Source organism: Symsagittifera roscoffensis, chromosome 10 (assembly GCF_963678635.1).
Source record: "Symsagittifera roscoffensis chromosome 10, txSymRosc1.1, whole genome shotgun sequence".
NCBI lineage: Eukaryota > Metazoa > Xenacoelomorpha > Acoela > Convolutidae > Symsagittifera > Symsagittifera roscoffensis.
Genome location: NC_087071.1, coordinates 9,015,517 through 9,027,976, shown reverse-complemented (window position 1 = coordinate 9,027,976; position 12,460 = coordinate 9,015,517). Strand labels below are relative to the sequence as shown.

The 12,460-nt window shown below is 36.9% G+C and overlaps 1 protein-coding gene across 1 annotated transcript in view; it reads right to left on the bottom strand.

Annotated features, from left to right (window-relative positions):
• LOC134855191 (uncharacterized) overlaps positions 1 to 12,460 on the bottom strand; it is a 623,579-nt gene that overhangs the window by 22,135 nt on the left and 588,984 nt on the right. Inside the window, exon 2 of the mRNA XM_063871635.1 lies at positions 6,935 to 7,125. Within this exon, the coding sequence (XP_063727705.1) occupies positions 6,935 to 7,118 (184 nt within the window). The 5' untranslated portion in view covers positions 7,119 to 7,125. The remainder of the gene's footprint in view (positions 1 to 6,934; positions 7,126 to 12,460) is intronic.

Below are 12,460 nucleotides of genomic sequence, written 5' to 3'. Positions count from 1 at the left end.
TGTTCACACGACATCATGTTACGAACTAAACAGACACACACTTTTACTTACTATAAGTTCATCCATAACCATTACACTCATAATACACCAGCACGACAAATTCACCACAGATATCAATACATTAATCTAAATATACCTCACCATTCTTTCTTAACTTATTGTATTAAAGATACTAACCTACAAGGCATCCTCCGCAATTATGATCCCATCACCCAGATGTATATATTCTGTCCCTTAACCAAAACCTTCAACGTAGACGAATCCCTCCCACTAATCTTCCCACACGAATTCCTACAGCCCGTTGAGATCCCGATCCTGGAATTCATCCATAACACCAGATATAATCATAAACTTTATAACCTCATTCAAAATACACCTTATGAACTCTCACCCAGCACTGAAGAGCACAAAATCATTCAAGCACTCCAATTGCTTTGGCCACTTCTACAAACTAAAAACATCATTCGTTTGATAGCTAAATTACTAACATCATCAGATATCATCCATGACGTTTTTCCCCACGGATTCTTCACAGACGAATAAGGTAATATGAATTAAATAAATTATTCTAGCAAATTAGAAAAACTAACCATTCTTTATAAAAGTTCTCTCTTTTTCTTTAGTCTTCACAGACATGATCATCAACCATCTACAAAAAAGAAAAACGAAATGAAAACAGAAAATTTTTTTCTAGAATCATATATTTATGTTAACCAATTACGATAAATGAGGCAGTAAAATTTACACTCAAAACAGCAAAAAAATGGTGTATAAACTCATTTCCCATATGCAGTAAATATTCTTAAAATGAAAATAAATTGATAATTTCAACCCCCCCCCCAAATAAAGCCGTAAAAATAATAATTTTAATAATAAAATAATAAAGCCGTAAAGTAGTAAATTAATAAAAGTTGCCTATAAAATTAAAGTAGTGCTAACCTTTTCAAAGACGCTTCTTTATAGTTCAAATACATTCACTCGCCCACAATCCTATCCACAATATAATCACACAGCTCGCCCACGAAGAATTGTTTAAAATAATGAATTTAGGTTTTAACTTTCACCGATAACAACTCTAACCAGTTTTAACTTATTTCAAACTTTCCTTTAACCCGGTTGGAAAGGAATTATAGAATAATCCAAACTAACCAACGCAGCTTACTAAACACCACAAACCACAACCTAACAGTATGACTAAGGAAAGAAAACCCACGGTACCCAAACCGGATAAACACAGCTTAGAACTGGATAAACTATTCTTTTGAAGACTACTTTCAAGTCTGAACACAAAAGAACAAAACACAAAAAAGTCGAAAGACAAATCCAAAAGAAACGATTTGAACTTTTGAGAAAAGGACACAACCAAGACAAAAAAGGAAAAAACCAGTAATAAAAAAGGCACGAAAGATTGAACACAAACAGGACCCTCCAAAAAAGAGCATGAATTTATACTCCACTCCTAGCCTAACCCACCAGAGAGGACGTCCTGAGCATGATCTATAGCCGGCCTAACCCACTGTACTACATCTACGCTTTGTGACGCACACTCAATTTTTGACGAGAGTTACTCAAGGGTTAGTAGCTCTTAAAAATAACCCAACTAAACAAGAACGCTTTTGCGATAAAAATTAAAGAAAAAGTAACGTGATAAGATCATAACTAAAAACAAAATTAACAAAGATTTGTATATGTAAATAATACAATGCAGTATATAGATTACATACAGCCCAAAGACGAGCAGCAAGGAACTTGACAACCCAATCACACTCCATTTACGGAATGGCAAAACACACCCGACATGCTACCTACAGTCACTACACTCAAAGGATTTAAAGTACGACTTGACATCGCAACAAAGGAAACCCGTACAGATCCAAGTCATCAGGCACTTCATCCAAAGTCAAACTACATGCCACGTCCGAACGAGATTGGAGCGTTGCTATTCTCTAATACTAAATCAACACTCATCACAACCGATCAGAATTCATGATACGATCTCCCGAAACGATCGTGATAACAATCCTTCTTCCTAATCAGAAAAAAGAATATACTCGAAACTTCTTAAGAAAGACACCATCATCCATCCTCCACTACAGTAGAACACCGAAGAACTAAAACTCTGTAGACCCCGGATGGGTGGAACCAGATAGGAAACATACTATGGTATTACACTTGTACCAAAAAAACATCACCTTTATATGTTTTTGAAGATAAAATATGCTATAAAAGAATCCCTATTTTCTATAAAAATAAAGTATATTTTGTTGATACACTTTGCCGAAGAACTTATTTTTGGGATACATCAGTCCCATGTGGGTCAGAAAACAGACACAAGGTAATACAATTAAATCCTGACGAAGATAAAAACTACCTTCTTACACCATACCCTACACCTATATATCACCAATAAATATTTTCACTTTTGTAAATTTGAAAAACGAACTTCTTGCCTTTCTAGGATGGCCCTACTACATCTTAGAAAAAATGACTATATTATACGCAATGTTTAACTTTCTTGGATTTCTTTTCTCTCTACTAAATAAAAGGAATCTTCAATACATGCGCAATACACACACAAGTAAACAAACAAGCAAGCTTAGCACGCATACTTTTTGCAGGATTTTTTGGAATATTCTCTACATCAATTAATAAAATTAACACCGAGCATATATGACGATTCATGAAACCATAAAAATACAACGCCTGAGGCACAACAATTACAAAGCCTAAACCATAACCATCCTTTATCATAAGTACCACGAAATTTCAGAAACATAGCCCTGACAGACCTCAAATCTTCAAGACCTAATTACCTACAAAGCCCAATTCAACACATAATAACCCAACAATTTAAAATAGAAGACACATACGAGCAAATTATAGAACAACCACATACCACTAACTTTCGTTCTCAGAACAACTATCTTTTTAGCCCACGATGAGCCGCCAAGTTGGATCATTCCATCGCTCAATTTCCTACCCAACCAACCTTCAAAGCAACCTCCGAATTATCCCACTTTTTGCTTTCTCCCCACCTCAATCGCCTCATGATAACACTTCATCCGGCATGGATTCAGATACTAATTCAAACACCACTGTATATAATACTATTTCCCAATTTAATAACTCAGATCTCGAAACCCCTGACGAATTTGACAACTTTGAACCCAGCCATCTACATTTTCCCAACCTCCTTTTCAACCTCTGTACTCTCAAAGAAGATTTGAACCTGCTTCCACTCACTCTTCTATTTCCAATGTAAAACCCATATAATCGCCCTTGACCAGTGAACCTTCAGACAACAACAGCTCTGTAAATACACAAATATCCAATGAACTTGACAATTTCATCACATTTCAACAACAATTACAGCACCCTCAGACACTAACCATTCACCAACTCTCACAATCCATAATATCATCAAACCCATCAACCCCAACTCCCTCTTCAAATTACACCCCTTCACCAAACCCAACTCCCTCGTCAAATCCATCCTCATCTAGTACAAACCGAGCCTATCGAACCTTCAAAAGAAAATTCCCCAATACTCCATTTCCCTCTCACCCGGGAACAGCCAACATTTGTTAATCACCCACTCCACACTAACACTAAAGATTATCTTCAAATATGTTTACCCTTTTTCCCACAATACACCTACTTTCATTCAGACCCAAATGACGAACACCCTAATTATGATAAAGAGCACGTATTATACCCAACACTTTCATGGACATCATTTTATCACTTCACTAATCCACTATCACTACCATTAAGTAACACCCATTATATAACACCACATATGATAAAGAACAATGCAGCATTCAACTCAACCTTTTAACAACAGCACTCACTCCAAAACAATTTACACAAATCGGATATAAACAGTCACTTATCAAATTCGCCGCACCCAAAACTAACGAATATCCCATCAATCACTACGACCATCACATCCAAAGACCAAACGAAGACACCTTTCTGAACGACGATAAATTTGCTAACCCACAACTAACAGAAAAATTCTTCATTAAAACACCATTAGTTTTCACCCTCATTACTTTAGATTAAAAAAACGACCACGAAATTTCAGCAGCACTTCGTGATATTCAAGCCTATGATTCATATTTTAACAAATTTAACAACTTCTCACTAACTTTTCATTTCCTCACACCCAAAGAACGTGATTTGAACTGTTCACACGACATCATGTTACGAACTAAACAGACACACACTTTTACTTACTATAAGTTCATCCATTACCATTACACTCATAATACACCAGCACGACAAATTCACCACAGATATCAATACATTAATCTAAATATACCTCACCATTCTTTCTTAACTTATTGTATTAAAGATACTAACCTACAAGGCATCCTCCGCAATTATGATCCCATCACCCAGATGTATATATTCTGTCCCTTAACCAAAACCTTCAACGTAGACGAATCCCGCCCACTAATCTTCCCACACGAATTCCTACAGACCGTTGAGATCCCGATCCTGGAATTCATCCATAACACCAGATATAATCAAAAACTTTATAACCTCATTCAAAATACACCTTATGAACTCTCACCCAGCACTGAAGAGCACAAAATCATTAAAGCACTCCAATTGGTTTGGCCACTTCTCCAAACTAAAAACATCATTCGTTTGATAGCTAAATTACTAACATCATCAGATATCATCCATGACGTTTTTCCCCACGGATTCTTCACAGACGAATAAGGTAATATGAATTAAATAAATTATTCTAGCAAATTAGAAAAACTAACCATTCTTTATAAAAGTTCTCTCTTTTTCTTTAGTCTTCACAGACATGATCATCAACCATCTACAAAAAAGAAAAACGAAATGAAAACAGAAAACTTTTTTCTAGAATCATATATTTATGTTAACCAATTACGATAAATGAGGCAGTAAAACTTACACTCAAAACAGCAAAAAAATGGTGTATAAACTCATTTCCCATATGCAGTAAACATTCTTAAAATGAAAATAAATTGATAATTTCAACCCCCCAAATAAAGCCGTAAAAATAATAATTTTAATAATAAAATAATAAAGCCGTAAAGTAGTAAATTAATAAAAGTTGCCTATAAAATTAAAGTAGTGCTAACCTTTTCAAAGACGCTTCTTTATAGTTCAAATACATTCACTCGCCCACAATCCTATCCACAATATAATCACACAGCTCGCCCACGAAGAATTGTTTAAAATAATAAATTTAGTTTTTAACTTTCACCGATAACAACTCTAACCAGTTTTAACTTATTTCAAACTTTCCTTTAACCCGGTTGGAAAGGAATTATAGATTAATCCAAACTAACCAACGCAGCTTACTAAACACCACAAACCACAACCTAACAGCATGACTAAGGAAAGAAAACCCACGGTACCCAAACCGGATTAACACAGCTTAGAACTGGATAAACTATTCTTTTGAAGACTACTTTCAAGTCTGAACACAAAAGAACAAAACACAAAAAAGTCGAAAGACAAATCCAAAAGAAACGATTTGAACTTTTGAGAAAAGGACACAACCAAGACAAAAAAGGAAAAAACCAGTAATAAAAAAGGCACGAAAGATTGAACACAAACAGGACCCTCCAAAAAAGAGCATGAATTTATACTCCTGGCCTAACCCACCAGAGAGGACGTCCTGAGCATGCTCTATAGCCGGCTTAACCCACCGTGCTACATCTACGCTTTGTGACGCACACTCAATTTTTGACGAGAGTTACTCAAGGGTTAGTAGCTCTTAAAAATAACCCAACTAAACAAGAACGCTTTTGCGATAAAAATTAACGTAAAAATTAACGTGATAAGATCATAACTAAAAACAAAATTAACAAAGATTTGTATATGTAAATATTACAATGCAGTATATAGATTACATACAGCCCAAAGACGAGCAGCAAGGAACTTGACAACCCAATCACACTCCATTTACGGAATGGCAAAACACACCCGACATGCTACCTACAGTCACTACACTCAAAGGATTTAAAGTACGACTTGGCATCGCAACAAAGGAAACCCGTACAGATCCAAGTCATCAGGCACTCCATCCAAAGTCAAACTACATGCCACGTCCGAACGAGATTGGAGCGTTGCTATTCTCTAATACTAAATCAACACTCATCACAACCGATCAGAATTCATGATACGATCTCCCGAAACGATCGTGATAACAATCCTTCTTCCTAATCAGAAAAAAGAATAAACTCGAAACTTCTTAAGAAAGACACCATCATCCATCCTCCACTACAGTAGAACACCGAAGAACTAAAACTCTGTAAACCCCGGATGGGTGGAACCAGATCTAAACTAGAATTTATTTTTGGATATTGAATACTAACCAATCATCAAAATATTGAATACTAACCAATCAAACTCCATCAAACTTACAACCCCCTTATTTGTAAAAGCTGAAACTACTTGTAAGCAATTTGAATTAAGCTTAGAATACAGTTGTTCTCATTCTGGAACTAACTCGCATAAACCGGTGTACACTAGATCTATTGAGACTAGGAGATAAAAGAGTAAGATTAAGATTGGTATTAGACTAAGAAGTTGCACGAATCTATCCGGCCGCAAATAAGATAGCGTGACGAGCAGACGGTGTACCTTATCTGAAATTACTCTATGAGTATAACCAATATTAACTAATCAGAACCGAGATGAGAAAGCGAACTTACGAAATAAATATTTATTAATTTCTTCCTTGTTTCAGTTCTGATTAGGTTAATATGGCATTTTTCTGCTTACTGACGAGTATGAATACGCAAGTGTCCAAATAGTGCTACGTACCCATAAATCAAGTATTTTGGGCTACTTTGTAGATCGAATGACGAATAAATAAGCGCGCAACTGGAAAGATGTTTAAACGGTTTCAAAAAAGAAAGCGGATAAAAAAACTTCAATTTACCTTTTAGTTTTTCATCGCTTGACTTCGCACCTTTGTCAGAGTCTGAGATTGCTTCCTCGGTTGTTGATTTCAAACTGGACGAATTGGCACAATAGCGACACGAGTTCTTATTGATTGTTGTATACAAACTCAACGGTATGGTGCTGCGATTGGCTAGTAGATAAGCAATTGAATGCCGCTTCATTCCCCCTGAAATTGTTGTAAATATCATACATTTTGTGTGAACCAAAAGTTCAGAAATTATCATGGTAACCGAAATTACTAAACTACTCCTTCATCATTTAACTCAGAATTTCGGAAATAAGGGAGAAGCAAAGGAAACTAAAGAGAGTCAGATGGTTGGAAATCAAGTCGAACTAACACCCGCACAGAAAGAACTGAAGTTGTGCCAGTCGCTCATATCTGGAAGTTTGACCTTGAGGAACACGAAAATACGTTGTTTTGGAATGAAGTTTTATTTTTCAAAAATTCGAATGGAGCCTGTCATGCTCAGTTTTCTCGTGACAACTGAAAATAAAAAAATAAAAAGGGAGAACGACCGAATTTACAATTGCGGGAAAGTGACAAAAAAAACAACGGGAAATTGCTATTCGCAATTTCCAAGAAAATAATATAAACCACGAGAGTAGAGCTGTCCTATCTTGAAATAGGAGACAGTGATTACAAAAGAAGATCGGAATCTAGCTGAACCAGAGTGAGCCTTCGGTGGAAAGGTGGACAACCGAAGTGTCCCAGTGGTCCAGAACCAAAACTCCATTCTTGAGATAAAACTTGTTCGATTAGAACTTATTGAATTAAACTTAATTCCCTGATCATTCTCAAGTTGCTTGCTAATTTAGTTACCTCTAGTTCTCGAGTGTGCTGCTATGTAAGTACCTAATTTAATTTTCTCGAGTGTGTTTTATGATTGTTATGTTGAGGTAAGGCGAGTTTTAGGTTGATCCATCTGAAATGGATCAAAGTTCCACTGTCTAATAAAAAGTAACTTAACGGATTGTTCCGACCCTGTTTTTAACGGCGTTCGTGTATTTTGGGTATCTCGAGACCTAAGTATGGGGACGTTCTGATTTTCTAGAGTGGGAGGATAATTTGGTAGTGGCCTTTAAGCTGTAACGGGTTCTAGCCTCATGTAGCAAGCGAACCGAATTGGCTCCGACCGTTTTGAGGTAGAAAAACACAAGAGATAGTGTCCCTGACTCTTGAGCCAATGGTTATAGGGCCTATTTTTCTTAAGCCTCATATGTGACTGAAGTAGGCGACTCTTACAAGTTTGAAAAAAATCAAAAAGAATGACCGGATAAAAGAAAAAACTGAAAGCAGCGAAAAAGAAAGCTACCCAGGACGAATATGTGACATTCGACCAGAATGTGAAAAATGCAATCTCTGCAGAATTCGGAATTTTAGCAGTAAGCCTTCCGGGTTGGTGGTTTTTATGAACTAAGGATGTTATTGGAACGTTTAGCCAAACGGTGAAGGCTGGAATATTCTAGTATTTTAAAATTTCAAAAATTCGAATGATGACGTCACATTTCTGAGAAATGCTGAAACGGCCATTTTAACAAAAAACGAGAGAACAACAACAACGTTAGTTGCGCTGACGAGAACAACGAGAATCGTGATTGAAAAACAGCAGCAGATTGCAGAGAACGTTCCGAGTTGCAACTATTGTGCTGCTACAATAGTTGCAAGGCCGTTGCAAACAACGGTGAAGGGTAAGAAACCAGCCTTCCGGATTAGGAAGAAATCAAGATCAACGGGCTTGATTCAGCGGATTCAAGAATCCGGAAGGGTCTCGGGGCGGAAAACTTTTATTGACTCATATGAACTTTTAGCATCCTGTCATGTCCTGACTTGAATTTAATTGATATTTGGATTAGTTTTGACAAGGATGAGGTGCTAGGAGTTGGGGGAAAGGGTTGATCCATCTTCGACGGAGATGATGATTTTTATCTACTGAACAAAAACAATAGTAATATTATAAGTAGTAGCCCTGTTTTTAGGAGTGACCTCGTGGTCTGGGGATACTGAGACCCAGCCATGAGCTCACTATTTTTGCATGTAATTCAGTTAGTTTGAGCGTTCTGGTCGAAGCCGGAGAACAGTAACGTTTTTGTCGACCCGATGTTAGAAAAGACCACCGAAAAGTACTGGCTTGGTAGAGACGGTGAAAAACATGCAAAGCTCTGTTTAGACGCTAGCCAGTCGTCTTAAGACTTAGTTTTTTTATCCGTCGATATGTATCTTCCGGGCGAATGTTACATGTATGTTTTTATGGCGCTCCTGGGTGTTATTTGTAATACTTGTGTGCAAAATAATGAACGAGACAACTTTATAAGATGCAAAACCCTGGCCAACATAGACGAGAAGCTCTCAAACATTGATGTAACTGAAAGCCTTAAAAGCATGGAAAGAAGACTTACCGATTTAGTAGATCAAAAAATTGGAAATGCAATGAAAACGACATGCGATAAAGTGGAAAAAACTTATAGTGCCGTTGTAGCTGCTGAAACCACCACCCGGATAAATCAAGCTCAAACCACTCAACATGCTGCCAGATCTAACTCTGATCACAACATAAATCAAAGTTTTAGGATACAAGGAGTCAAAGAGGACCCTGAGAAAACAAAAGGAGAAAACCTTGTCCCAACAAATGACGAAGTAAACGAAATACTAGACATAATTGGAGTGAAGCCGAAAATAATAGAACTAAAACGACTGGGAAAATTTGATCGTAATCGAATGAAGCCAAGAACACTGCTGGTAACTGTACCTAGCGAACATGAAGCACGACTAGTACTAGCAAAAAGCCGAGAAAAGCGAGAACAATTGGTCGAAAAAGAGGTCTACCTGCTACCAGCATTGACCAAAGAGAGTGCAATTAAAGAGAACGAAATCCTTAAGAAACGAAGACAACTACTAGATGAAGGCGTTCCTCGCGAAAAGCTGAAAATAAGGAATCTAGAATTGTTCAATGATGGTGTGAAAGTAACTATTGACACTGAAGTTCAGGAACCCCAGCATTGACTAGGATTCCTCAACATTCTGCAACTAAATACTAGAAGCCTAATCAACATAGAGAGAAGAACTAAGCTAGCAAATGCAATTGCAGTTGGAAATTTTAATGTCATATGCTTAAGCGAAACTTGGCTTAACGAGAATATTCAATCATCAGAGCTTTTTCTAAGTGAATATAACATCTATAGATCTGATAGAGCTATTGTGAGTGGTAAAAACTGTCACGGAGGCAGCCTAATAGCTGTCAAGAATAGTCTAATTACCGAGGACTTATCCACCAAACATGACATTCCTGATTCATGTGTGCTATGTAGTATAAAACTTCATCAAACTGAAATGATAATTGGCTCATTCTACAATCCGCCAAAAAACAGTAATTACAGATACAAAGTGCATGAATTTGAACAACTGATCAAAGCCATTCCTAAAAACAAACCGTTTCTCTTATGTGGGGATTTAAATTTCCCAGAAACAAACTGGAACACCCTCACCAGTACTGACGAGGAAGAAAACCAAATACTGCAAATTTTTGAAAATGGACTCTTTAGGCAGGCGATAGATTTCCCAACATGTGTGAAGAACATACTAGACGTAGCCTTCTATCGGAATTGCTATACAAGTGCCGAACAAGATTTTAACGTTTCCAAGATTTATGACTGCTCAGATCACAATGCCATAATGTTGTCTATTGAATGCACGGTATCAGAGCCGAAACCATACTTGGAAAATTTTAGAAGTTTTGGAAATGCCGATTTTGAAGGAATAAACAATTTTATAAACGAGAACCCATTTGAACCAGTATGCCACACAAACATTAACAAAATGCATGAGGAGTACACCCAATATTTGGATGAAATCATTAAGAGTTTTGTGCCTCTCAGAACAAGACATAGGCAATCACTTCCACCTTGGATAACAAGTAGCACTTCAAATTTGATCAAAAAGTTACAAACAAAACGGCAATCATGTATACTCAAACCGACCAACTACAGAAGACAACAAGTTAAACTGTTTGAAAATTTAGTAACTGAATCATCGGAAGTGGACAGGAAAAACTACCAAGAGGAATTGTTTAGAACACGGAACACTAATGTAATTTTTAAACACCTAAAGAACTTGAATAAACATACAAGTCTTCCTAAGTTACTCATAAAAGATGAAGTTGAAAGCACAAATCCAAACGAACAAGTCAACATGCTAAACGACTTCTTTCATTCAGTTTTTAATCCTAAAGAAAGTTTTAGTATTAGAGATATTCAATTTGGAAATCCCTTGTTAACGAATTTTGATATATCGAAAAAGACAGTAAGTGAGATTTTATCAACTCTGGACGTAACAAAGTCACGCGGCCCAAATGGGTTGCCACCTAGCTTTTTTCAGAAAACGAACCGCAATATATGCAAACCGATGAACAAAATTTTGAGAAACGTAAAACGCCTACGAAAAATACCTGATTCATGGAAAACAGCTGCAGTTACTCCTGTTCACAAAAAACGTGACCGAAAATTGGTGAACAACTATCGACCAGTATCGCTATTAAATATTGACAGCAAAGTCCTTGAAAAATGTATATACAAAGACCTGTACCCTTACTTTGCCTGGTATTTGACGAAACATCAACACGGTTTTACTAAAGGTAGATCAGTTTTGACAAACATGCTCTCCTTCCTGAAAGAAATATATGAAGCGCTTGACAATGACTCAAACGCAGAAATTGTAGCAGTCTACACTGACTTTGCAAAAGCCTTTGATAAAGTTCCGCATTTTGATCTACTCAAGAAAGTTGCACTTATAGGAATAGGAGGCTGCATGTTAGAGGTACTCTATGACTATTTGAAAAACAGGAAACAGTTTGTACGAGTAGACAATATCAGCTCAAAAGTTTTAGAAGTCACTAGTGGTGTTCCCCAAGGATCACTTTTAGGACCACTGCTCTTTTGCATTTTTATTAACGACCTACCTGAAGTACTCAAATTCTCTGAACCATATATTTTTGCGGATGATCTTAAACTACTTTCCATCAAAAAAACATCAATTGAAATTCAAGAAGATCTGGACAAAATTCAGCAGTGGGTAACTGAAAACAAAATGGAATTAGCACTAGATAAATGTGCAAAAGTAAGTTTTAGGGGCGGAGACGCCAACTCTATGCTTTTTGGTGTAGTGCTTGGAACATCGATGGTTGTGAAAGATCTGGGAATTTTTGTGTCGGGCGATTTAAGTTGGAAGGTACACATTGAAACAAGATTAAAGAAGGCAAACCAAGTACTGTACCTCCTGAGAAGAAACCTATCAGCAAAGATAAATACGTTTGTAAAGTTAGGCCTGTATAAGTCACTAATACTCCCAGTGTTATTATACGGACTCTCATGTACACATATATCGAGGGGGGATCAATTGCAGTTGGAGCGATTTCAAAAGAACGCAATCCGGTGGATCACTGGAAATAAAACGGGAGTGTACATCAACGAACTACGCTTGCTAAACATTTTACCCCTGCCCATGTTCATC